The sequence below is a fragment of the Thyridium curvatum genome (genome assembly GCF_004353045.1).
Source record: "Thyridium curvatum strain D216 chromosome Unknown NODE_27_length_422201_cov_78.887067, whole genome shotgun sequence".
Taxonomy (NCBI): Eukaryota; Fungi; Ascomycota; class Sordariomycetes; order Thyridiales; family Thyridiaceae; genus Thyridium; species Thyridium curvatum.
Window position 1 is genome coordinate 19756 of NW_022156782.1, and position 26529 is coordinate 46284.

General features: G+C 54.2%; 9 protein-coding genes across 9 annotated transcripts; 6 read left to right on the forward strand and 3 right to left on the reverse strand.

The window, feature by feature from the left end:
* Positions 1-14: 14 nt before the first annotated feature.
* Positions 15-2036, forward strand: E0L32_005218 (uncharacterized protein; the record flags this gene model as incomplete). Its single annotated transcript, XM_031139716.1, has 5 exons — positions 15-150; positions 211-584; positions 708-1430; positions 1504-1519; positions 1579-2036. 5 exons carry the CDS (start codon positions 15-17, stop codon positions 2034-2036), a joined length of 1707 nt encoding a protein of 568 aa, XP_030996237.1.
* Positions 2037-2281: 245 nt separating this feature from the next.
* On the reverse strand, positions 2282-3127 carry E0L32_005219 (uncharacterized protein; the record flags this gene model as incomplete). Its single annotated transcript, XM_031139717.1, has 1 exon — positions 2282-3127. One exon carries the CDS (start codon positions 3125-3127, stop codon positions 2282-2284), a length of 846 nt encoding a protein of 281 aa, XP_030996238.1.
* A 2863-nt stretch (positions 3128-5990) lies between these two features.
* Positions 5991-12112, forward strand: E0L32_005220 (uncharacterized protein; the record flags this gene model as incomplete). The annotated part of the gene is made up of 3 exons (XM_031139718.1): positions 5991-6466; positions 6546-11889; positions 12050-12112. 3 exons carry the CDS (start codon positions 5991-5993, stop codon positions 12110-12112), a joined length of 5883 nt encoding a protein of 1960 aa, XP_030996239.1.
* A 652-nt stretch (positions 12113-12764) lies between these two features.
* Positions 12765-13279, forward strand: E0L32_005221 (uncharacterized protein; the record flags this gene model as incomplete). Its single annotated transcript, XM_031139719.1, has 2 exons — positions 12765-13113; positions 13203-13279. The coding sequence occupies 2 exons, from the start codon at positions 12765-12767 to the stop codon at positions 13277-13279; spliced, it is 426 nt and encodes a 141-aa protein (XP_030996240.1).
* A 2320-nt stretch (positions 13280-15599) lies between these two features.
* On the forward strand, positions 15600-15890 carry E0L32_005222 (uncharacterized protein; the record flags this gene model as incomplete). Its single annotated transcript, XM_031139720.1, has 2 exons — positions 15600-15716; positions 15786-15890. 2 exons carry the CDS (start codon positions 15600-15602, stop codon positions 15888-15890), a joined length of 222 nt encoding a protein of 73 aa, XP_030996241.1.
* Positions 15891-16143: 253 nt separating this feature from the next.
* Positions 16144-16873, reverse strand: E0L32_005223 (uncharacterized protein; the record flags this gene model as incomplete). The annotated part of the gene is made up of 2 exons (XM_031139721.1): positions 16144-16391; positions 16477-16873. The coding sequence occupies 2 exons, from the start codon at positions 16871-16873 to the stop codon at positions 16144-16146; spliced, it is 645 nt and encodes a 214-aa protein (XP_030996242.1).
* Positions 16874-18079: 1206 nt separating this feature from the next.
* Positions 18080-19631, forward strand: E0L32_005224 (uncharacterized protein; the record flags this gene model as incomplete). The annotated part of the gene is made up of 2 exons (XM_031139722.1): positions 18080-18753; positions 18809-19631. The coding sequence occupies 2 exons, from the start codon at positions 18080-18082 to the stop codon at positions 19629-19631; spliced, it is 1497 nt and encodes a 498-aa protein (XP_030996243.1).
* A 725-nt stretch (positions 19632-20356) lies between these two features.
* Positions 20357-20920, reverse strand: E0L32_005225 (uncharacterized protein; the record flags this gene model as incomplete). The annotated part of the gene is made up of 1 exon (XM_031139723.1): positions 20357-20920. The coding sequence occupies one exon, from the start codon at positions 20918-20920 to the stop codon at positions 20357-20359; it is 564 nt and encodes a 187-aa protein (XP_030996244.1).
* An 872-nt stretch (positions 20921-21792) lies between these two features.
* Positions 21793-24822, forward strand: E0L32_005226 (uncharacterized protein; the record flags this gene model as incomplete). Its single annotated transcript, XM_031139724.1, has 2 exons — positions 21793-22235; positions 22293-24822. The coding sequence occupies 2 exons, from the start codon at positions 21793-21795 to the stop codon at positions 24820-24822; spliced, it is 2973 nt and encodes a 990-aa protein (XP_030996245.1).
* Between the last annotated feature and the right edge of the window lie 1707 nt (positions 24823-26529).

Consider the following 26529-nt stretch of genomic DNA (forward strand, 5'->3'; position numbering starts at 1 on the left):
ATCTCTCCGACAACATGAAAGAGCAAGTTCTTTCTCGCCCAAAGAAGTTCAATACTGAGCTTACGGATTATTCCGTCGCCAAGAATGAGGCGACAGGTCCATATGCCAAGGATCTTGAGGTTGATGCCCTCGTTGTCGGTGCCGGATTTGGTATGCTCTTGCCATGCGGGGGCGCGAAGTTATGATGCGCGAAACTGACTTCAATTCTAGCCGGCATCTTCATGCTCAAGACCCTCCGTGATCGGGGTTTGAAGACTGTCATATTCGAAGCAGGCAACGATACGGGTGGCACCTGGCGATGGAACTGCTATCCCGGAGCAGGTGTCGACTCAGAGGTGCCAGAGTACGAGTTCTCCTGGCCAGAAGTCTGGAAGACTTGGAACTGGACCAGCAACTATCCCACTTACCAGGACTTGCGGGCCTACTTTGATCACGTCGACAAAGTCCTCAACATCAAGAAGGACTGTGCCTTTAATACCGTCGTTGTCGGCGGGCATTTCGATGCTGACATTGGACGCTGGCTTATCCGGACCCAAGACGGCCGGACGACGAAGGCCAAATATCTCGTTCTGGGTACCGGTTTTGTAAGTAGTGATCTCTGACTTCGTTCGTGTCCGTCTCGTGACAACCCATGACCATGTTACTAGATTTTAACTCAAAATATCTTATGATCAAACCTATGCTGACTCCTCATCATTGGCTCATAGTCTGCTCGGAGGTATATCCCAGACTGGCCGGGGATGGACAAGTTCAAGGGTGTCATCCACCACTCTTCCTTCTGGCCAGAGGAGAAAGTCGAAGTCAAAGGCAAGCGATGCGCCGTTATCGGCACCGGCGCAACTGGAGTGCAAATCGTCCAGGCTTGGGGCCCTGAGGCCGAAGAGGTCAAGGTCTTCCAGCGGACTCCCAACCTGGCAGTTCCCATGCGCAAGAGGCCTCTCACCGTAGAGGAGCAGGAGCGCAACAAGAAGTTCTACCCGGAGCTTTTCGGGTACCGCGAGAAGAACTTCGGCGGCTTCCTCTACGACTGGGCGGAGAAGAACACTTTTGACGATACACCCGAAGAACGCGAGCAATTCTATAACAAGGTTTGGGCCGAGGGTGGGTTTAGATACTGGGTGGCATTGTACAAGGACAACCTCATGAACGCCGATGCCAACCGCGAGTCGTACAAATTCTGGGCCAAGAAGACGCGAGATCGGATTGGTGACCCCAGACTGAGGGACCTCCTGGCACCTCTCGAAATGCCGCACTACTTTGGAGTCAAGCGGCCGTGCCTGGAATACAACTACTATGAGCAGTTCAACAGGCCTTCTGTGGACCTGGTCGATATCAAGGAAAACCCGATCAAGGAGTTCACCGAAACGGGTATAACCCTTCAAGACGGAACTCATCACGAGTTTGATGTGGTCGCAGTTGCGACTGGGTTTGTAAGTCCTATCGTTATGTCCGTTCTGAAGGCTGCATCATTGAGCTGCACTAACTCTCTCCCTTCTGATACAGGATATTGTAACAGGGGGTATGTAGCCATTCAGGCCCTCTGTCAACGAACTACACATGTACTAACTGACTCCGCAGTCATGACTCAACTGGGACTGAAGAGCCTGAACAACACCGCGCTGCAGGAGGAGTGGACCTCTGGAGCTACGACTTATCTCGGCCTGACTGTCAGCGGCTACCCCAATATGTTCCACATCTACGGCGTCCACGGGCCGACGCTTTTGAGCAACGGCCCGTCGACGGTGGAAGTCCAGGGTCGATGGATTGCGGATGCTATCGACAAGATGGAGAAGCAGAACATCAAATATATCAACCCCAAACCTGAAGCAGCCAAGGAATGGAAGCAGCACATTCTCGACCTCAACAACAGGTCCCTCTTCCCAACCGTCAAGTCCACTTACATGGGCGGAAGCATCCCGGACAAGGTCTTTGAACCTGTATGCTACTCTGGGGGTATCCCAACCTACAAGGCGGAGATTCGGCAAGCCTTAGATGATATGGGAGGGTTTGAGGTAGTCAAGGCTCCTTCGAAATGAGAGTTCGGTCTGGCGAGTGGATGTAGGAGGAATATTGGAAGCACATTTGGGCAACGTCGGAACTTTTCTTAGTCTTCAGAATGCGAAAGTCTATTCTTGCTTATCATACACGAGAATTTTCCGCCCAAACGAGAAGTCGATTGCCATGTGGCGGCTCTCTGTCCCACCATCTAGTCCCTTCCGTGAATTTCTCCAACATCTCTAGGCAGGATATCCCCGAACACCAATGGGAGTTCCAGTCTCGTCTAAGCGAAGAGCATTCCAGAGAACGAATGATCTGAATTCGACACAATAGCCAAGACCTGCTCGCCTTTAATGGCTGTGGGCGAACCGTTCTCTACCATCTTCAGGTACTTGACAAGCCACATCTCGGCATAAGCCAAGTCCTGAGGAGAAAACATCCGGAAACGGCACAAGGTGAGGCGTCCGGTACCGTCAAGGTCCGCATAGACAGTGACAGGACGGCCCAGAAATACCTGCTCCTCACCGCCGCCGCGCTGGAGCTCAATCCTGGCAGAGTCGACCATCTTGGCGTACTTCCAGAGCTTCTCCTCCAGCAATCTATCAACAAAGTGCTTGGGAGGCGTCAAGTAGCCCCGGTGGCTATCGATCCGGTCATCGATGCGGATCGAGAAGTCCCCGTACTTGCATTCCATGTGGCCGGTCCAGGCCATGGGGAAGAGGTACTGCGAGAGCAGCGGTCCGCCGTAGTAACCGCCACGGACATTGTCGGCGATGGAGTTAGGCGGGAGGACCGGCTTGTACTTGGCGAAGAGGGGCCGGGAGATCGTGACGATCCACTCGTCGAATTTGCGGAAGAAGTCCTGCGGGACCGGAGGATCGGACTGTGCCTCGACCTCGGCGCGGTGCAAGCCGAGTTGATCACGGATGCCCTCAAAGTATCGAAGACAGCGGCGCTCTTCAGTCGGCGACTGCTGGAAGTGCGCAGGTTGAATGTGGATGTCGAACCTCATGCCATCATACTGGACCGAAATGATGCAGTGGTCGGCCATGCCGGCGTGGATGTGTCTCTGGACGATATGCGGCGGGCGCACACCGGCTGCGGCTGCGTTCATGGAGGCCGCGTCCATCTTGAGTTGCTGTATTTGATGATGTTGTCGATACGGTAGAGATGCTATGACTTGGTTGATGAAGGAGACGATATCCAGCAAAGCCTTGGGCGCTGGCAGAGGTTTTTATACTCTCAGCAGCACTTGTTCTACGTGTTCACGACGAGGAATATTGGCTCACTATTGCCTAGGGTTCAACTCTAAGATGTATTCACGATAGTATAGATTGCTTGATTATGGGTGAAGTGTCCGAAGGCTGCGATTGTCAACTACACTTCACTTGAATGAAACATCAACCATCCGACCTCACTGAGATAAAACACTTGGAACGAAGAGTGGCTGATACAATTTGTCTATTTGGTTTGACTGGGATGGATACGTTCGAGTCGACCATCATTGATTGATCTTTGTTCTCGGAAAAGTAACTTCCTTAAGATCGTCATTCACGATAAGCTAATTTTTCACCACAGCACATCCATGAATTACTTTGTTGTGACCAGAAAAGGAGCCTTCGACAGTGAATCTATTGCACAGACCACATTCAACTATGTGTAGGTCGGCCAGTAACAAATCCTACACTTTGTAGATCATCGCATTCATGTCATCAAGACCCCGCCAGGCGACAATCTCACCAAGCTATGTTCAATGGTTATTGGGAGCCATTGCACGAAAAATAGACAATGGTAAGTATCGATTGCTTGAAAGAAGATAGAGCCAGAATCTGTCAGAGGCCGAGGGTAGCTGCCGAAGGATCAAGTGTTGTACTTTCCCGAGACAAGGAGAATAACAACAGTGCTTTTCAAGTATGAGCCTTCTTATTTCAACCAGTTAGTTCGTTGACCTTTCCTAAGATTGGGAACTACGTAGAGCAGGCTCAGCTGGAGCTGTCTCTGGTTTTGTCAGTGCAGTGCCCTGTGGCGCGTCGCATACGATGGCCTGTTCCGTGGGCGGGCGATTAAGGGGTAGGGATCTGTTAGTCGTTTGCTTGGATGTATCATAAGTCAGGATGACTGCCACTGCCAAGTTACCAAGGACAAGGTCTAGAAAGCTGCATTGTCTATTGATTGATCTAATTCAGTCGTGTTTTTGTTTTGTGATCTCCAATTTCGAGGTTCAATGTTGCTCAGCACCTGGACTAGACCTATTCAACACCACCAACTGTGTCAAGAGCGGTGTCTAGAACCCTGAAAATGTCTTTAGAAACAATTGATTGCAGTCAATGCCTGACCAAGTGGAAAACACAGCGCGCGAAGATGGACTTCGGGGAGGTTTGACGCCGGCGGCGACAGAAGGTAGATGGTCACGCTGCACGGGATACCTTGGAGCTGCAAAGTAACCCAGATCCGTGGCCGTGTGGCAGGCGAGCGGGTAGGACGGGATCCCGCGCCGGTCGCACTCTGGTTGGCGGGAAAGTGTCTGAAAGGTGTCTCGTAGGCCACAGGATGCATGCGTCAACAGGCTGCGGGCGGGTCACACGCTCATCAGCCCAGGTCGCCACGCCCGCACATGTGCGAAATGCTCGCCTTACATTTGCATCTTTCAACGGGTGCGACTCTGTTTGTCTTGTCTGAATTTCACTCCTCCAGGGTTGAGAAGAAGTGCAGTTTCGCATGGTTATACGCTGGCTACCCCGTATACCTAGGTAGATATATGACTCAAATGTGGTAAATGAGACAAGCTCAAACCCAATAGTTCCAGAAGCAAAGTGCACTGTGGCGTCGCGATTGTTTCCGGTTGATCAAGGCTATTGCTCCGAAAGAGCGGTAAGCAAAGGGGCGGAAGCACGAGTGACATTCTCCTGTGCAGCAAATGGTCGAATGATGATGTCTGGCCTCGATGAATTCAAGCCAGAGTGGAGTCGGGCCGGCCACCAGCAGCCCATAATGAAAGGCCGGCCGAGTGTAGCACCACCTGATAACTCGGGTTCATTATGCTTCGGGAGACACAAAAGTCCCCTGGGGAGCATTGGAGTTGCAATGCTGCCGATATCTACCTGGCTTCAAGTTGTTCTACCTCTAACAATTGGGCCATTAAAATATTATTAATCTCCCAATTTCAGAGGTTCTCCTTCGTGTTCAGTGCTGTTGGCTCCCGATTCTTATCTAATCGGGTCTGTCCCGCACTAACTACCTACCTACCTAGGTAGGCTCGAGGTAGGTAGACCATCGAGACACGACACGCACACGCGAGTTTGCCTAAGATACCTGTAGGGCTACCTACGGTAGGTACCTTACCTCAGCCTCCAGCTTGCAGCTTCCAAGGCAGCTGCCAGCTGTCGCAAGACCCCGTTGAAATTTGGGGGTTGAGGGGGGTCTGGGGCGACGGCTTTAGCGCTAAACGCCCCGACGGGTCCAACTAAAAGAACTGCCCAAGTGGAATCCATTCCAATCTGGATCCGTCCACTCCCTTTCCAGGTTCGACGCAGGTGCGACCAAGAGCAACCAAGACGCTGTAGCTCGTGCTGGATTAGGTCCCATCGAGTCTCTCGCAAAGGCACGCAAGCTTTCGTCATCCTGGATGCTACCTGAAAACACACTTTTGACTTTTGCACCCGCGAAGCTGTCACCGGCACCAGCAGAGGAGGAGCCTATTTGATATTTGACGAGCCCAACTCCCAAAGACCAAAGACCAAATACCGCACCCCTCACCGCCAGCCTTCTTCTGCTTGCTCGTCCCTTATTCGACGCTTTTGGCCCATGCTTTACTGACCCTTTCATTCCCTCCCCTTTGCGAGGCTCTCGAACCTTTCGCAAACAAGGGCGAATCAAGAGACATCCATTGCCACCCAGCGCGCGCAAACCACCACCCCCGAACGCTGGATCATCACGAACCAGCACGGCATCGCCTACTCGTCAATTCGATCCCCCCCCAAGCTCGGCCCGCGATGGATGAGGCTCATCTCGAGTCGCATTCGGCCGTCGCGGGCTCGTTGTCCGCCGCTGGGCCAGTCGACAGCAAACACTACCTCGCCAACCTCTTCGCCGGCGACACCATTTCCCGCGCCACCTCGCCCGGCTTGCCCTTGCCCGCCGGCTCCGACGAGGATGACAAGAAGCGATACCGCCCTCGAACATTCAGCTACTTCAATCTCCTGCCTTACCCCGTCGAGGAGGAGGCCGAGCGCGATGCCGCCCTGACGGGCATCCTCAAGAACCTCTACATCGCCGTCAAGGCTGAAGACTTTTCCCCGGGAGCTCTGCACTGGACTAGAGAGCTGCAGGGATGGCTCAACTTGAAGTTTGAGATGACGAGAGACCTGCGCAAGAAGCTTGCTCAGCTCTACTATCACCTCGCCCTTGCGCCGGGCCTGGACACCAACAGCTCCGATCGCTTCTCGCGCATGCTCATCACCCTGACAAGGTTAGTCGAGCTCGTCATATGCTCGCTGCGGCGGTCCCCCAAGCAGCGCATGTCATGGCTAATTGGCCATATTCTACAGGAAAAAGCATTACCTCAAGCCCGGCGACGATCTGATCCTCGACTGGCGACCGTTATGGCGTGAGGTGAAGGGCCTCGTCCTGCCCTCCGAGTCCGGATCGCATCAGGGCATGCGCAGACGATCCCACAAGCAGCTCATGAAGCTCTGCCTACATGCGCAGTCATACTTTGACCCCCGCGACCGACTCGAGATCCTCGGCGAGATGTTGCCCTTCTTTAGCACTTCCGACCTGACCAACGCCTACATCGTAGTCGCAGCCATGACGATCCTCGTGCCCACTGCCCCAGCGCCCTCGACCGTCCCCAGCTCCCAGCCGTCCGACTTCGTGCCGACCTTCTTCCACTTGTGGTCCCTTATGACTCGGTCCAAGGCTTTCGACGTCTCCTTTATCGACATCTTCTCGAGAATGGCGCGTGACTACTTGGGCTGGAAGGATGTTGAGTTCGGCCCACACGGCATCTTCACGAAAGAGCAATCAGACCTGATCTTCACTGCCATCCTTAGGCTGACCGAAATCCCTGTTGGCCACTCGACATCTCCCTACACCTCGTTGGACTACTCGTCCGGCTTGGCCCTCTACCTCGAGAAGGACAAGAAGCGCCACCCTGTGCCTTACATGATTGCACGGTGGATAGCCCATTCTATATCGCCGCTGTGCTTGGACCAAGAAAGCTCGATCATGAACAATCTCGAGGGCCTGATGGAGTCTATCGACACATTCTTCCACCCCTCAAACCAGGGTGCTTGGACAAACTTCCTCGCCCAGTTGACCTTTTACCTCACCGACATCTTCGTCTCTCGCTGGAACAGAGAGCAGAGCGGCGAGTGGGATATCCCGCAGGACCGTAGAATCAATTCAGAGCTGAAGAAGCGATTCGTGCTGTCGCTCCGCGAAGTCACATTCATGGGCATTTTTGCCAAAAGCTCCAAGGTGGCCAATTACTACTACTCAACCCTGCAAGGCTTGACGTATCTCGAGCCAGATCTGATGCTTCCGGGAGCACTGCAGCGCTTTTACCCCAGTTTGCAGGGTCTCGTCGAAGTCCATCGTACCACGTCCAGTCTGTGTGGCTTGCAGATGATTGCAAACATCATGTCCAAGCGCAAGGGCTTCAGATGCCACATCACGGCCCTTCTGGCCCTCGCCTTACCCGGCATCGATGCCAACGATCTGGGCAAGACACAGTATACCCTGAATTTTATCCAAGCAGTCGCATACAGTATCCCTTTCGCGTCATTGGTGAAGGAAGGCTCAGGTGTGCATGGCACCGCCTTGGCCATGGAATGGGTCCAGGGCGAGATGGAGCGCATGGAGCGTGAGGGACAGGATGTCAAAATCAATTACGAAGAGGAGCTGACCGACGAGGATGAGGCCAACATTGTTCGCTCTTCCACGGCCGGCTTCGGCGAGTTCATCCTTGCTCTGCTGGGCAAGGTCTTTACGCTCGTGGAGAATCTGCCCGACTCTTCCCAACTACGCACTGGCTCGCCCGAGGATAATGTCATCAACACCCTCCCTGCCGCGCTGACACCCCTCTTCGCTTCGCTCTCGCCCGAGCTCTTTGACATGGCTCTCGAGAAGCTCGTGGGCTTTGTCTCGACTCATGTCGTACACCAAGCCCGCGATGCTATGGCCTGGATTTGCAATGCCATGTGCAAGGTCAATCCCGAGAAGACATTGAAGGCCTTCATTGAGATGCTCATTGTCAACATCCGCAACGAGATCGACTACAACGGCGCAGCTTCGGACCGCAGCAGTGGGCAGGATGTGCTCCCTCGGGACCGGGCCCTCGTTTGGCATGTCAGCATGCTTAGTATGTGTGTTGTCCATGTCGGAAGCGAGGTCGTCAAGTACAAGGACCAGTTGCTCGAGATCACCAAATACGTCCAGCTGAAGTGCCGCGGCCTGCCGACCATACACATCTCCAACTACGTGCATCACCTGCTCCTGAACCTGACCAATACCTACCCGATGGACAATGCCCTGTATGAGCCCGATGTGATCAAGCGTGGTCTCGATGTTGGAGATTGGGGCCGAACCACGCCGCCATCGGAACTGACCATCAAATGGCATCGCCCGTCGCCCGATGAACTTGAATTTGCGGTCGAGCTGTTCGAGAACCAGGTCAAGGACGCTACACAGAAGCTGGAGTCCTTGATGGGCGACAACCCTCCAGTGAGCCGAAAGGGAAAGAACAAGGAATGGTCCGACGAGGTGTCTCGAGCTCTCTCGCAGCTCAGACTCGTCATTTCGGGAGTGGCTGTGCTCTTCGACCCCAAGCAAGCATCTGGCGAGGTTGACCGGAACGTCGATAGCTTAAGAAGGGGTAGCATCGATGCTGAGGGCGATACCTTGATGGATGACGATGAGGATCCTCTCGCCGAAGTCGCCGACGACGAGGAGCTCAAGAGAGCGTTCCGATACCCTGCTGGATACGTGCTTGATTCCAAGTCTCCACTGTTCAAGACCGTTCACGAGCTGCGAGAGAGCGTGGGCAGTTTGCTGTCGCGGACACACAAGTTTCTCAACGAGAATCAGGAAGACGACGTCGCGTGCTTCACCGCATTGTATAGCGCATACCGCACCTTGATCACCGACGTTGGCATCGAGCGATCTGCCCACCCTCTCGAGCGGCTCACGCGCCTCTACAAGGCCGATGTTTCGCCCTTCAAAATCAGCGGCCTGCGCAAGCAGTACCCTCGTCCTCTTCTGGTCAAGCGTGCTGATGCATACCAATTACAGCGCGTCAAGTACAACGCCGCGTTCCGTCAGAAGAGCGAGCTTGACAAACGCCTCCTGCTGGACCTTGCAGAGTCTTGTACTTCCATGTACAATGACGTTCGCCATGTGGCTCAGGGAGCACAGGACTCGTCACTCAAGGTTCTCATCGGAGGCAGGCCGCTCGTGATCCCGGTCATTCTGGAGAAGTTTGGCAAGTCGCTCGATGCAAACGAGACCGAGGGCATCAAGGGCGCCATGAACGCCCTTCTATTTACCTCGCTGTTCAAGACACTGATGCGTGATTGGCGTTTCGCGCCGGATCTGATGCGGATGTACCTCCGAACCGTCGAGGTCGACAATCTGATTATCCAGAAGCTGGGGACTACTGCTCTCTACGCTTTACTTGACTTTGGTAAGCCCTTTGAGCGCATGGTCATCGTGGACGAGAAGGAGGTCGAGGTGATCAAGCCCGATGAGGATTGCTCCAAGACCATCACAACGCGCCACGAGTTCATCAAGGAGCGGCGGAAGAAGGTCGAGGCCAAGAAGGCCGCGCTGGGCATCGAGCTCACAGAAAGGGCCAGGACGGCTCACTGGAAAGTCGCGTCCAGGTGTGCAGTCTTTGCCACCAACTTGTGCCTTCGCTTTGACTCCCTTGCACCCCCCGAATTTATCGACTTGGTCGCCTACGGTACCAATGATACCCACCCAGGTCTGCGGGCAAGCTACCAGTCCGCCTTTTCCAACGTATTCACGACGATTGAGATGCGTGCTACCCACAAGCATGATTTCAAGCGATACCTGTTAGAGGAGGACGATGACCCAAACGACATTGAAATCCAGGTACCCCAGGACGACCCCGAGTGGACGCAGAGATATCTGAGTGCATTCGAGAGCTTTGACACTCCAGAGTACTTTGTGGACAACGACTATCCGGGTTGGCTCGTGTGGGACAAGAAGTTCAAGGCCGCTCGCGCAACTCCCCGTCCATTCAAGGACTACGACTCTACGGAGAGGGCAGCTCGTGAGCAGATTGGCAAGATCCTGACCAAGGAGTGGCTCAAGGCCTGCTTTGAGTACATGAAACAGGAGCCGCGCGATGCTAATGCCGATAGGTTTCGGATGCATAACGTCGTGATGCTCATGGACGTTTTTGACCTCATGGAGTTTGGCAAGACGGCTGCGACCTTTGAAGACGTTGTTGATCTGGTCAAGGAGATATATGGCGACGGAAGCGACAAGCACCAGCATCGCGCGACTGCCGAGATCATCGGCGCTTTGCTCACCATTGGCACCGATGCGCCACGAGAAGCTCGAGATCGTATCTGGGGCTTTGCGGCAAACATGATGCTCAAGATCATCTCTGATGACTTGACGCCGGACAACCTGGGTTACTGGGTTACGTGCCTGCACCTCACTGTCGAGTCCAAAGATCCTCGCCGCTCTCGTGAGCTTATGAAGACCCTCTGCTCCTTCCGCCTGGACATGTCTTCCAATGCCGCGTTCAAGGAGTCATCCAAGGTCCAGCTGCTCGAATTTGTCATTAACGATGCTGGCTGGCACTTCCGTCACGAGAAGCCCATCCTGGAAGACTTCCTCGCCCACATCGACCACCCATATAAGGCTGTGCGCGAGTCCATAGGTCGCGTCATTGCTGCTGTCTACCGCACGCGCTATCACGAGTCTTTCCCCAGCGTCAACGCTTTGCTCGAGCAGAACAAGGCCGAATCATCCATTGGCATTCGGCCCTACGAGCCGTCGCAGGACCTCACAGCCACGATTACCGAGGTGTTTGGTCGGATCGAGAAGTGGCGGCACGAGCGCCAACCAGGACAACAGACGCCCAGCAGCTACACGTCCGGGTCGAAGACAGTGCTCATCTGGCTCGACACGGTGCTAACCTCGCAGGAGTGCACGCAGCTGGTCAAGTTCTTCCCGGACCCGCTCATGGACCAGCTCCTGCATATGATGGACGTCAAGGAGGACCCGGAGCTCATGCGGCTGGCGTACCACGTCTACCGACATTTGTCCAACATCCCCCTGCGGCCCGGCGAGGACGAGGCCGTGGTCAAGGCGCTGATCCGGATCGGTCGATCGGGCCCGTCGTGGCACCAGCGCCTGCGCGCGCTCGTCAACATGCAGGTCATCTACTTCCGGCGGCTCTTCCTGACGGGCCCCCAGCAGCGCACGCAGCTCTTCGACGCCGTGGGCGACATGCTGGCGGACCCGCAGCTCGAGGTGCGCGACTCGGCGGCCGACACCCTGGCGGGCATGATCCGGTGCTCGCCGGCGAGCATCCGCAACCCCATCATCGCGGCGCTCAAGGACAGGTTCGAGACGCAGCTGCGGCTGAACCCGATGCCCAAGCGCAAGGCGCCCGGCACCGACACGCCCGTCGACGCGAACAAGCAGGTCACGCGGCGGCACGCGGCGGTGCTGGGCCTCGGCGCGCTGATCGAGGCGTTCCCCTACGCCACGCCGCCGCCGGCCTGGATGCCCGAGGTGCTGGCGCTGCTGGCGACGAGGGCGGCCAACGACCCGGGCGTCGTGGGCAAGGCGACCAAGCAGATCCTCGGCGACTTCAAGAAGACGAGGCAGGATAGCTGGAGCGTTGATCAGAAGGTATGTTCTGTCTCTTTACTTGCTCTTCTCTTTCTTTCTTTCTCTTTTTCTTTACTTAGGTGTCCAAGTCTCTTTTTCGTGCGGGCTATGCATGCTAGGGGGTTAAGGGGGAAGGAGGGATGAATATGGAATATGTTTTGCTAACGGTGTCTTGGTGTAGTACTTTACGCCTGAACAGTTGGAGGATCTGGAGGGTGTGCTGTGGAAGAGCTACTTTGCGTAAGCAGGAAACGAGAAGGGAAAGGACGGTTCAACAAAATTTTTCTCTCTCGGATAAAACGTGGTAGATGGATCGACAGGTAGCGAGCTATACGAAGAGCCGGGAAGGATATCAATCCTTTGAGTGGATAATAGCACAGAATGGACGAGGACATGGAATACGAACTTGCAAGAAACAAGAGAAGCTCGCGGTGGGTTGACGGCTTGCTTTTCCATATAGCGAAGGGGATTGCAGGCGCTCCGTGATTCGGCAAAGATTTTCTAAAATACAATCTCCTCTTACAAGTGTAATATCAAACACGAATCTGGTCAGCAAACCCCTGTTGTGCTAGACGTAATGTTTGCCTCGACTCCCATTTTGGAAAATGCACTGGCGCTGGCACGAGACACAAGGTGAGATAGTATCACTTGTGCAGGTTGGTCGCTTGCCTAGCAGCATTGCCGCTTCAGAACCCATCTCTACAGGAATAGTGAAAGGAACCCCGCACTCAACATCAACACCAAGGGCGTAATCTGTTATTTCTCCAATGAGAACCTCCGAATTACGGAGCCGGTCTAGAAATTCCGCGACATCGCGTACTAAACCATTCTCTTGCAACAATTGTCAACCTTCCCCCCAAAGTCATTCCCAACGCAGCTCGATCAAGCCTGCCATCATGATCTCAGGCATCGCACACGTAAACCTCGTCGTGCCGGCCGGCTCTCTCGGCTCGGCGCATGCCTTCTACGGAAGTACGCTGGGCCTGGTGTCCACGCCGGTGCCGGCGCTGCAGCGGGACAGGCTCGCCTGGTTCAACATTGCCGACTCGGGCCAGCAGGTCCACATCGCCTTCGGCCGGGACATCGACTTCGAGGGCGCGGCGGCCAAGAGCTCGCGGCACCCTTGCTTTCGCGTCGCCAGCCGAGAGTCGTTGCTCGAGCTGCAGCGCCGCGTCTGGAAGCACTTCGAGGAGGGTGGTGATGGCGCGCCGCTGGAGGCCGACCGGCCCGGTGAGGAGAACTCGGGTAAGTCTTTGCCCGGTTGCATCCAGAAATATGGCTGGCTTTGTGTGTGCCGGTGTGCTGAACTCTCTGTGCTGATGTGATGACTGTAGGCGCCAAGGGAGCCGAGTATCCCGACAGATTCTTTGCGAGGGACTATGCGGGGAACCGGTTAGAGTTCAGCCTATAACAAAGGGCAAAACAGAGCAGTATCTGGCGAATTCAACTGATAACATGAAGCTCAATATGTATGCCATGTATACCTCGCCAATTTGAACAACCAAGTTCTCAGAGCTTGATCTTTACCTACACTACATATGCCATATTAGCATTGTGTTAGGTAAGGTAAATAAAGACTACTTTAACTGGCATCTTTTAGCTGAATCCAATTTGAAGCTTAACTTGGGCAATAGAAAACATGGAGCAGGCAAGTTTGTAAGAGGCTTTTAAGGATTTTAGAAAATTTATTACTTATCATTATGTTTAGAATCTCGGATAAACTCAGACAATCATGTAGGTGCAGCCTTGACCTATTCAAGCAAAGAACATAAACTCAAGTAATGTAAAATCGATCCACTCACTTTATCTTGTCTGGAAACAACACCTACACTCTAAGGTTGGTTCTACATTTAGTGTTAGGCGAGTTTTACCAAGTGGCTGAATAAGGCTGCCTGAGGGTGCCGACCACACTGGAGATCTACTGCATCCCCATCGCACCATCAACGCACATGGCAGAGCCGGAGCTGCACCAGCCCACTCACGAGAGGAGAAATCAACGATGACAAGATTCATACTCTATATTGGGATGATATAGCTTTCCCTGTCTCGGTACAGAAAGCGTATGATAACGCTTACAGATCCACATGTAAACAGCCTGCCGCTATGCCCGGCCCCCAACCATCTTATCCGCGCAACGCAAGTGGCGGAAACAGTTGTAGCGATGAGCATCGTTACATGCAGTGGACGTCTGTAATCCTCTTCACGTCAGGGGTATTGCGGAGGTCGAGGCTCGAACCAGTGGGATAAATTCGATTGGTGCTAAAGAAAGACCTTCGTCAAGTTTCCGAACTAAACACCTCGCCACTGCCGCTCTCCGTCCGGTTACTCACAGTTTGTAGTCCCACGCGAACTGGACGACCCCGGAGGTGACCTTGAAGTAGCGCAGGTTGTGCATGTACGCGCCGGGCAGGGGCGGCGTCGCCCCCTGGGGGATCGACATCGTCGTGCAGCCGCCTCCGTCGGCACCTGTTTTTGATTGTCTTTATCAGTGGTGCGATCTAGGCACGCCCTAGCGAGCGATGGCCGTGGGAAGGGGAATGGGGTGAGTTCAGCGTCGAACGTACAAATGTCGACGGTGCAGGCTGAAGCAGCCAGGATAGTGGCGAGGATGGGCAGGAGCGAGAGTTGCATCTTGAGATGATTGATATTGTGACGAGATATCTTGTTGGGCTGGAGTTCGAGGCTTGCAGTAGTGATGAGAACAATGTGGTGGTCTACAATGAGGGAGATATCTATGTTTTTATATTTCTTCTGGGTTGTTTCTCCAAAGATATCAATTCATTTCAGAGGATTGTGTTCCTCCAAGTCCCCGAGATGAGCAGAAATAGCCCCTCGCCTCGACTCAGATCATGGAAGTTGCGTACGAGAATGGGCACTCCAACTGCTCCTGGCCAAATCCTCCCACTGGTACTCTGTTCCTCGTAATTGCTCCTCCCCTATTCTCGTCTGAGTGATGCTACTAGATACAGGGTCTTTTCGTGGGGATTGCATACCGAAAAAGGCAACAGGTCTGTACAACACCAAGGGGATCGGGCTGAGCTTTAAATGAGCCTGAGCATCCGCCGACCAGAAGGTGGGGATTAGACTATAGTGGTGGATCTCTTTTATACGAAATTGGCAGTGCCCTGGCTTTCGATAGTGGTTTCATTACGCTTCTTGCTGTCCTTTTTCCATGGTTTTCCGACCCTTCCCAAAGACCCTGTCCTAGCATGCCGTGACCGAACGGGACGAGCTCCTCTGGAATAGGAATTACGACAAGAGGCTTGTAGCTAAGGCGAGATGAAGAAGCTCATGCTCGAGGGTCTCTCGAAGACACACTTGTGGGGCCTATGCTATGCATACATTATCTGGCATACTCTACAGTTTGAAGGTACCCGTACTCGTCTCTCAGGCCAACGGTAAGGTAGATTCCAGCACCGGAACCCTGGCTGGAATGACTCGACAACGCAAAATAACAAGGCACGGAACTTCCCCAGAAACGTTGACGTCTTATCGTCATAGACGCGTACTAGCGGCTTTGGCCGCGATCTCAATCGCTGGATAAGCGCATCATTGCTCAAACATTAATCGTAAGGCTCAGATATACATAAAAGGTGCCAGATTTGACTTCGACATGTTTGGTTGATGCTGGTTTTGTTTTTGTCAAAAGACAATCTGCGTTAAGAGTCTCGTTGTTATAATCACCGTCTTTTTCCTAAAACTCTCCACGCAGCCCTGCTCATTTAGCGAAAATGCCTAGCTCCAAAGGAAAGCCGACTGACCCTGAACTTCGGGAGCAGATCAAGGAGGATATCAAGCAGGAGCCCAATAAGAGCGGTGGTGGTGAGGGTCAGTGGTCAGCTTGGAAGGTAAGTTGCCCGCTTATAAGGCGAGAAGCGTGGTCAGGCCTCGTGATGCTAACAGTCACACGCGCATAGGGCACTAAACTGGCAAAGGAATATGAGAAGCAGGGCGGCGGGTATGAAAACGACCCGGACTCCAAGAACCAACCCAAGAAGGGAGCTCCCGAGAAGAAGGAGTGACTCAATAGTCGATATCGTTTAGTGAGGTCCTCGAATCAGGTGCCTCGGCGTAATTGACATCTCTGATTTCCAATCACTCCGGACTCGTCATAATTTTCCGAAGCATATAGTGTGATATAGCGAAAATGCTTTGCTTAATTGAAACCTCAAAAATGGTTCTGATTCTCAGGAATGGCTGTGTGGCATGCCGACATATCGTCTGAAGTTGAGGAAGTAGGGAGATCAAATCTATACGGATGAATATTTTGTCATCCTAATTTGATGGATCTCGTCGCATGGAGCAAGTTCGATGAACCCCAGTCATACCGTACTTGCTCAGGTCCATCTCCAGTGTCTCAACCACTTTCAGTCCGCAACTCTCATACAGCTTCTTGCCCTCGGGACTTGCCTCGAGCCACACGGGGAGTCCCAACCTGTCGGCTTCATCAATGCCCCACTTCATCAGCATCCGGCCGGCGCCTCGTCTCTGATGCTTCGGGTCCGTTGTCAGGTATTTGAGGTCTTTGCGACTCGACCAAGATCCACCCAAGTCAGCTCCGATAACACATTGAAGACCCAGGAAGCTGATAAAGGCAAAAGTACTCACAGACGTACGTCTTGCCGCCCATGACGCGCTCCCTCGTGTCCCAGATGGGGCTGAAGAAGTCATGGCACGCCTCCGGGTCGGACCCGGGGCCGAAGGTCTGCCTCTCGACGGGCGGCGCCGGGTCCGGGTGGTACACGTGCCACTGCGCGAAGGCGACGAGCTGCTGGCTCTCGGCGTCGTGCGCGAGGTCCGTGTCGACCACCTTGAGCCAATGTACGGTGTGCGGGTTGGCACGCAGGAACTCGGCCATCTGGGCGGCGCGGAGCTCGAGAGAGTTGGCCGGATGCGGGCCCGGGAAGAGGACCGGGCTGATGGGGCTGTCGGCGTAGGCATCGCGCTCGAGCTCGGCGATGCGCAGGGCGTCGGCCTCGCCGGCGGTGACAAGCTGGAGGGGCATTGTGTTTGTTCGCCTGTTGATGATGGATCTGAGGCGGTGGTGGATGGCTTCAAGGGAAGGTCAAATCAATGCTACATGGCATGAGCTTATACATTACCGGGGCCTGAGCGGTTATTGTAATCAAGGGCACTCATTCTCTTTGAAGTCGAGATTGGCCGCGGCGTACATCGAAGCTGAGATAATTAGACCTGCCTGATTGGGTCGCCGGACGGCGAGTGACTCAGTGCGGTTTGTGCATCCACCTGGCAGCGGCGGGAGCTAAAATAATGGATGCTTGGATCAACAGCGGCGGCGGGAACCCCGATCAAATGCAGGTCTGACAACGTCTCAACGAGATCCGTCCGAGAGTGCTCCTTCTGGTGGTTGGACAGAAGTCTGACAGATGGCGCTGTTCCATCTATTTCGTTCCTTGCAGGACCCCCAGCTTGCTAGCTGTGACACTGGCACCCATCGGATCTTTAAGAATGTCCGGCATGGCAACTCACCTCCTCGGTCCCGCAGCTAGGCCATTTCCTGGAGTTCAAGATCGAGTCTGAGATGATGGCTTGGGCGGACCCAATCCTACATGGACGAGGCCAGGTATGATGGGAAATCGTTATCCGTCACAGCTGGGCGCCAAGACATCTGACAGCGATCAGCTCATCCGCGTCTTGACCTGATCCGTCTCCATCGTGAGGTGTTATCCTTGGCAATGCTTGTCCAAAGAGCGAGTCAAAACGATTCCTGGGGATGGTGAAAACTGGCCAGCATCAACTACATCCCTATTGACACGGATGGTTGACCTTGTGGGAAGGAAAGGGCTTGACTTGCAGCATCAATCGCATTCACAAACATGGTGATCGTCACTCTGCGGGGGAGTAAGACCCTCCCCCACAACCACGGTCCACCCATCTCCGCCTACGGAGCTCTCTCCAACCAACTGAGAGCTCTTGAATACCCAAGAGAAACGGCGTGGTGCACACGCCGCAGGAACATGCATGCTGGAGAAGGACCTACTGACATGTCGGGAAAACATCTGGCGGCCCTGATACCATGAGACTCCGGAACCCGGCAGATGTTGTACATGGCGGCTCCTCCTTTCTCCTCCGCTCCTCGGCGAGGATATGCATAAATAGACATCGACCGCCGCAGATCCCTGACGTCTTTCACCTGGTTAGAATTTAGAAGTCCATCGCTGTCCCGTTCAGTCATCAAAGCGTCGAAACAATGTCGCACACAAACCCTTCCGCGCCGGCAGTCGGTGACAGCCAAGACGCCGACGTCGAGCATGTCGACCACATCCAGGACATCAAGGCCGCCCATCGAGGGCCCCAGATCGAGGCCGCGCTCTCGGACGAGCAGCGCCGCCTCGAGGCCCGCATCCGCCGCAAGGTCGACCTGCGCCTCATCCCCATCCTCGGCATCCTCTACTCCATCGCCGGCCTCGACCGCGTTAACCTATCCAATGCGCGGGTGGCAGGCATGGACGAGGAGCTCGGCTTCAACGTTGGTGACCGCTACTCCATCGCCCTGCTCGTCTTCTTCATCTCCTACTTCATCTTCGAGCTGCCCTCGACGCTGTCCCTGCGCTGGATCGGCCCCAGGCTACTGTTGAACGGGCTCGCGTTCAGCTGGGGCGTCGTGATGTTGGGCATGGGATTCGCGCACGACTGGCGCGTCATTGTGGCCTGCCGGTTCCTCATTGGTGTCTTTGAGGCTGGATATCTGCCGTGCTGCCTGTATCTCGTCAGTACTTGGTACCAGCGGTACGAGGTCCAGCAGCGCATGGCCATGTGGTACATGATCAACCTGTTTGTCTCGGCTTTTGGCAACATCCTCGCGTATGCCATCATTCTGCTTGATGGCAAGCATGGCTACGCCGGTTGGAGATGGATCTTCATGTGAGTTATTCTCTGGTTTCACTGTCAAGTCATGCGATTGAGCTAACACCACCAGTAGTGTCGAGGGAGCCTTCACCATCGGCTTCGCCTTCATCGGCTACCTCTTCGTCCTGCCTTTCCCCGATCAGATGCTCGCCACAGGCCACAAGGCCAACTTCACGCAGGAGGAGCTCGAGGTCGTCCTCGACCGCGTCGAGCGGGACCGCGGCGACGCCGACCCGGACAAGCTCACCTGGTGCAAGGTCCTGCGCCTCTGCGCGTCCTGGGAGCTCTGGGTCTACGGCTTCATGTTCATCACCTGCTCGGCGCCCATCTACGCCTTCGCCTACTTCATCCAGATCATCCTCAAGACGCTCGGCTACTCGACTGCCGTGGTGTTCCTGCTCTGCGCGCCGCCCTACCTCCTGAGCATGCTGACGACCTACGGCGTCGCCTGGCTCGCCGACCGCACGCGCCTGCGCATGCCGTGGATGGTCCTCGGCGCCGCCATGACGCTCACGGGCCTGCTGCTGACGGCCTACCACTTCGACAACGGCGTGCGCTACTTTGGCGTCTTCCTCGGCGTCGCGGGCTGCAACCAGAACCTGCCCACCATCGTCGCCTTCCAGTCCAACAACGTGCGCTCCAACAGCCGCCGGTCGGTCGCGTCGGGCGTGCAGATGCTGTTCGCGTCGCTGGGCGGCATCTACGCCAGCTGCACCTTCATGCAGGCCGAGTACCCGACCTACCGCACCGGCGTGTGGTGCGCCGTCGGCACGCAGTTCCTGCTCATCGCGCTGGTCGCGCTCATGTGGTGGCACTTTCGGCGGATGAACAGGCGGGCGGACGAGGAGGGCGAGGTCATCCAGGAGGATCCTACTTTCCGGTATACGTTCTAGATGATAGATAGGCTGAGTGTTTTGTGGCGTAAGATAGTACGATAAGTCAAGAAACACGCTGTGTTTGCGATGATCAGGACAAGATCGTCCGTTTCCTGGACTTGGCCAGACATTGGCCGGGTCTAAATGGGACCAACAATAGGTCCGCGGAATGTAGCTTGGAAGTTAAGAATCTCGTGCGTGATAGAGCAACAACTGACTTGCAGACCGAAGATCTGCAATCGATGTGAAGAGCAATCTTGGTTCCTGGCAAATCGGGCATGAGCCCAACGAACAACCCTCATGATATGAAATGTGCAGTGATGCCTTTAACCCATTCCGGGGTCTTTCCTAGCGCCCGTTTTCCTTGGTTTCAGCGACCCCTGGTAATTTACCCGCCAAGAGGGAGGGGAGCTGATGTCATACGCCCATGTCATCGCATGCCAACTCGTCCATGAACACCGCCCATCCAATCAAGCCACACCACCCACCATCAACATGGCACAAACCCGGTTTTTGGGAAGAGACCGCTCTCTGCTTGCGCCTGGTTCTGCAGGCCCTGGGACGCAGATGATGGCTTTGCCGGGATGAGTACATAATGGAGCTGGGCAGCCTCGCCGAGCTGCTCAGCCAGCGCAGTGTCGCATCCGTCTCTCCGTGCCATCACAAATCGTCGGCGACCCTTCCACTCGATAAAGCAAGATCCCGCCAAGCTTGAAATGCCCTCCTTCCGACTCTCCTTCCTCCTAACGGCGCTCCTCGGCATCGCCGAGACCGTTGCGAGCCCCTCCCCGGCCGACGTAGTGAAGACCGTGACCGCCGCGCCCTCCATCCCCTCCGAGGCGCGGCAGTTCGTCTCGCACGACGCCTTCACCTCGGCCGTGCTCAACAGCACCAACTTCTTCCGCACCGAGCACAACGCGAGCTGGATCCGCTGGAACGACACGCTCGAGCGCTTCGGCCAGGACTACCTCGACGGGAACCGCGACTGCCGGTTCGCCCACTCGGGCGGGCCGTACGGCGAGAACATCGCGCTGGGCTGCTCCGACGTGACGGGCTGCGTGGACCTGTGGGGCAACGAGAGGAAGGACTACGACTTCAAGAAGGGCGACTTCACCGAGGACACGGGCCACTTCACGCAGCTCGTGTGGAAGAACTCGACGCAGGTTGGGTGCGGGAGGAAGCTCTGCGGGGACAGGGGGTGGTACCTGGTGTGTGAATACTGGCCTAGGGGCAACGTGATTGGGTACTTCAAGGAGGAGGTCAATGTCCAGACGAATGGGACGGGCAGCGGCGCCTTTATGCTCCATCCTGGTGGCCTGTGTCAAGTTCTTGTGTGGCCAGTCGCGGTGATGACGGCTTTGATGGCGATCGCATGGTGAGGTCAAAGGCGAATGCGATACACATTTCACGTGCCCTCTTTACAATCGGCCAAGGGCGCAGGCATTTCAACATCCCTATTCACTCCGTCCTCTTTCAAGAGAGCTAGGTATACCAAAGCTTGCTGCCTCGGATTTCTCAGGACACGGAAGAGATAGGAGGGAGCCAAATACCCTCGTCGCAACTAACACAATACATTTGTGCTGCGTTGGTGCATTCGAGACTGTTCTCTGCTATCGGGATCCATTGCAACCTGGTTGCTGGATTCCAGTGGTTAAGGAGTACCATCTTGAGCAGTTGGAAGGGCCGATCCGTCACCAAGCGGGATGATATAGATGTAGTCACTGCAGATGATGAAGGTGTCTTGGGATGATCATGGGGTTGTACAAGGGAACAGGGCTTGCTGGAGGAGTGTGACCCTGGAGCATAGACAAATATCTTAGTATGGAGAGATAAGTGTAAGCTTCATCACTAGCCGACATGTAGATAATTCAACATGACCCAAGTCAGGAAGAAAATCATGCATCCGTTGGCCTGCCACCAGGGCAAATTATCCTACAAATCATTCGCCTCGTTGGCTACCCAGGCTGTTCCATCACGTGGATCAAGCATGATGGCTGTGCATGCATGCAAATAGCTCATGCGAGGATGCCTAACGACAGATCAGGCTTGAATGGTTCAGCCTCACCGCGAGGGGCTTATTTCAGAACACCACATGCCGGCTCCCATCCTTCAAATCCGATCATGCCATACCGACTCGTAGCAGAATTCAGCAGACCAACTCATCGACTGCTTGCCTGCCATGGCCGAAGCTATTGCCGCCCTATCTCTTGCCGCAAACATTCTCCAGGTGCTTGGAGCTGGAGCCAAGTTCGCGCAAACATCGTGGACCCTTGCTACGGCCGCGAGCTACGATTTCTCAAACATCAATGAACTCAGGCACATCACTGTGTATCTCAAGCCGCTCCTCCAACACTTCCAAGCCAGCCAAGCAACGACTAGTGACGCTCTCTCCCTCACCGAAAGCGATAAGCAGCTCAGGACACTATCAACGGAGTGCTCCCAACTCGTCCATAAGCTCTTGCGTACACTTGACGAGACTGGGGTTAACGATGAACGAAATAAACTGGATAGTGTGGTGACGGCATTCAAATTGAGGTGGAAGAGAACCCAAATCGGAGATCTCACTGCCCGCATCGACCAACTGAGGGACCAATTGTCCTTGGCTCTTCTAATGTCGATGAGGTGAGTTCAAGTGTCTAGTCTATCTTCCTGTGCAGCAAATGCTAACACAAATACAAGAGAACAAGCGAGTCGGGCACTGGAGCACCAAGAAGCCATTCTCCAAACCCTTAAGCAAGACTCCAAGTATAAAGAACGAGAACGTCGGGACCAGGGCCCGGCAAGAGGGTCTCAGTCCGCTGTCGAAGCTCCGGGCGCAGTAATGCTAAACTACTTGCACGGACTTCTCGATTCAGGCCACGAAAGCGAGCGCAGCGAGTTCGATAACATCGAAGACTTGATATTACGGAAGATATATCAAAGAGACGGGGCTGGGCAGTCTTCTAACATGGGCAGTGACTTGCCTACGCTTCAGATGTCACCATTCAGACGAGAAGAAGGTCACATCGCTTTCATCGCCGCACTTGCCTATGAGGAAATGAACCACCGACAATCCAACATCGATGAAGCTCACGAAGCAACTTTTAAGTGGGTTTTCGAGGATCGAACAGGAGAACATCTCCAATACCCACTTGTTCGTTGGCTAGAATCCGATGATCCGCTCTATTGGATAACCGGAAAGGCAGGATCGGGCAAATCTACGCTCATGAAGTTCATCGGCCAGAGATGTGAGATTGGCCAAGGTCGGGATCATCTTGTCAGATGGGCTGGAACTGGGACCGAGCTCTTGATAGCTTCATTCTATCTCTGGTCCGCAGGAGCTGCCGTGGAAGCATCTCAGAAAGGCTTGCTTCAGTCCTTGCTCCACCAGTTGATACAACTACACCCAGAATTGATCACTGAGATCATGCCCAGCAAGTGGGAGGCGTGGTGCCTCTTTGGAAGTGAGATCCCTCAGTTCAGAGAGAACGAACTTCGGGACATGCTGACTACTTCAATCGGACGTCTCGTCTCGCACTACGGGGTAAAGGCATGCTTCTTCATTGATGGGCTCGACGAATTTCAAGGAAATCACGAAGACATAATTGCAATTTGCAAGTCGCTTCTTGGACTCCGTAACGTCAAGCTATGTGTGTCAAGCCGTCCACTAAATCACTTTGAGGATGCTTTCGGCCAAAAAGCAAGTCTTCGACTGCAAGACCTAACATACGAGGATATTCTGAAGTACATTACTGCTAGATTCGCCGAAGATGAAGGGTTCAACCGACTGCGGCAACGGGAGCCGCAATATGCTCAGTCGTTTGTGAAGCACATCGCGGACAAATCATCTGGTGTCTTCCTCTGGGTTAAACTTGTCGTCTCGTCACTTCTTACCGGCCTACAGAACGATGACAGACTCTTAGATTTGCAGAGAAGATTGGAGTCTCTTCCCCGAGAGCTAGAAGACCTCTTCCAAGCAATTATCAATAGTCTCGATCCCTTCTACTTCCAGCACGCGTCGCAGTACTTCAAAATCCTCCAGACACATTCGGGCCCACCGAATGCACTTCTGTTCTACTTTGCAGATGTGGAAGACACGGGAACGCTACTAGACTATCCGATCAGACCAGCATCAGAGGATGAGAGGCAGGGCTGGATTGCAACACTCCGCCGGCGGCTGAACAGCAGATGCAAAGGGCTTCTGGAAGTCACTCGCTCTAACGATGTGCAGTATCTGCATCGCTCTGTCAAGGACTACCTGCTTGCCAGCGATGTGGGCCGGCGAGTAGACATTGCAGCCGCTGAATTTGACTGCAACCGCCAACTCTGTGCTGCTTACCTGGCGCTCCTTAAACGAGACGATTTTGAGGATGACGATAACGCTTCAAGACATTGTGCACATGCCGGCAAGTGTCTCATCTATGCGGCAAGAGTTTCTGGCGACAAGCGTTTCATCATTGACGCGTTGGACTGCCTAGAAACCACGGTACAGCGTTTGAACGATTCAATACCGGGAATGAGATACTTCTATTACATGCAGCCGAGTGACCTCTTCCCTACACATCGCGAACTCTATTTGCCTAGCAACCATGATCCCAGCTTTCTGACTGTCACGGTGCGGTTTGGTGTCGTTCATTACGTCGATATCAGAGCCAGTCGGATGAGCTTAGCTGGGGAAATTGAAATCTCATCGCCCCGTGACAAATCAAAACGGTCACGCTTAGAACGGATCTTTAGGATACTTAGCGGTCAAGATAAGATACCAGCGGATCGAACGTTACCCTTTGATAGGAGGTTGGCCTGGTCGCTACTCCTGGATGCTTGCTGCTGCTACCCACCAAACAAGGAGATGTTTCGGTGCTTGCTAGGTCGAGGCGCCGACTACAATATGGTTTGCGACACACAGGGAACTACTGTATGGGAGATGGTGGTCCGGTCCATACTTAACTATGTGATATCGCCAGGCATGTGTATTCAACGTAGAGCTTGGGATAGTTGGGTTCCGATTCTCAAGCTATTTCATGAGCACGGTGCCCAGATGGCTGAGGGTGTAGCTGAGGGTGTTATTAGGGACGTTCTTTTGGCTAGGATTTCCGGGTTTGAAAAGCAGCCACGATTAGATAGACATGCTCTTGAAGGGAGGGAGTGTACCCTCTTTATGGCGCTCGAATGTGCCACAAGGGGCCGCGAAGAGCAGGCTTTGGAGCTTTTGAAGGATATGTTCATCTAACATCGGTGCCGGGTTATTGAGATAAGTAGGATCAGGGATGATCAAATTCTTCAACTGTGGGACAATCAAGTACTTGTATCTCTGCATTGCCACTCGAGAGAAAGCACAGACAAAAAGGGGCCGCGATTGTCCAGGAAACAATTTGTGACGTCTGAGATTAGATCAAGATTAGATAAGATGGCATCATGCAAGGGGGCAAAATCCGTGACGTTTTCGTGTCTGTAAGTGCCGCGCCAACGAGTATGGCACCGAGTAGTGCTCGATGAGGTGGTTAACACGGTGACAAAATTGTTCGCATCGCCTCCTCCAGAAGATTAGTCCAAGTACTCCCGGAATGCCTACTTGTTCTTTTTCTGTTTTGGCCGAGTCGATTCGATCAGGGTTTGCACAAACTGGGTCCAAGCCAGTTTTGTTCCAGTCGGTTGGAATGCCCCGAGTCGTGCGAAGACCGGAGGGCCCCCTACGGATGACCAGCCAAGGTAAGCCGCCTTAAGGCCGTAACACAGGAGGACTCGAGGCCTTGCCGATCAGAAGTTCCTGGCTGGGATGATGGGATTGGGGCAGAGTACTGCTCAAAAGTGCAGTAGCCTTTTCTAAATACTCAATTCCTAAGCAGCAGCGAAAGGCATATGCTTGGGCTTGCTCCCCCCGATATCAATCGATTTTGAGGAGGATGGCCATCGGGTCCCGGTGGTTGAAGCAAAGGCCCTGAAATCTGGGCATCCTACTGGGGTGATGATCGGAGTGAGATGGGAAGCTTCACGTCACAAAACTTCTATCGTACAGTCGGGACTTCTTAGTGATGTGGTCAGGCTAGCCGGTCCCACGGCTTACTGCTTTAGGCAACGAGGGAACTGCCTGCTCTTATTTTGTCAATACATGCATGTCGAGCTAATATAAGTAAGTGGCTTGTCAGATGTGCATCGTGTGATCAAATCTCTCATGTTACCGGGGAGGAAGACGGGAGAGGCTTGCATCGCGTGGCGCCCCGCGCGGATCGGGGAAAAGAAGGAAGGGTATTCCTACCCTTCTACCCAGTACATACGCAGCATAGTTAGTTGCATTCGAGTGAGTCCTTTTCACAAGACGCTGGGAGAGATGGGGCGGCGTGAAAAGGCAGGGCTGACCAGGGTTGTGCAGACGGGGCAGAGCGGGATCCTCCATGAGCTGCTGTCCGCTTTTCGGCGACGAGCCGGGAATAGTTAGAGATGTGGGATAAAAAGGGCCATTTCACTAGGTACTCTGGAAAGCGGATGGATCGAGTTGACGCAAGACAAGACCGGATGGTCCATCCCATCGATCTCTAGCACCAGAAGGGACGACAAGCCAGAACCAATGGTGTCGTGGTTTCAGCGCCGAGTTTCCAGTTTTCACACTTTTTTCCCCTCTACCTCTTGTTATCAGATCCTCGTAGGTCCGTGGCTTCGGACCAGTGACGGGCTGGTGCAGACTTTTTTCTCCACTGTGAAAACCCGGCTGGCTTGTTAGCTCCAAGTGATGACAGGGCCTAATTCGGAATCTCATCTGACCCGGTAGGCAAGCTCTCCCATCGCAATTCGATCAATGGCAACGCTGGGCTCACCTGGGCTTGTACGCTTGGCCCGGCTTGGCGTGGGGTCCAGTCCGATTCTGATTCAGCATCAATCCGTCCCAGCCAGAGCCAGTCGCTGTGGTGTGTTTGACCCAAACTCTTGTCAAACCCTTGCC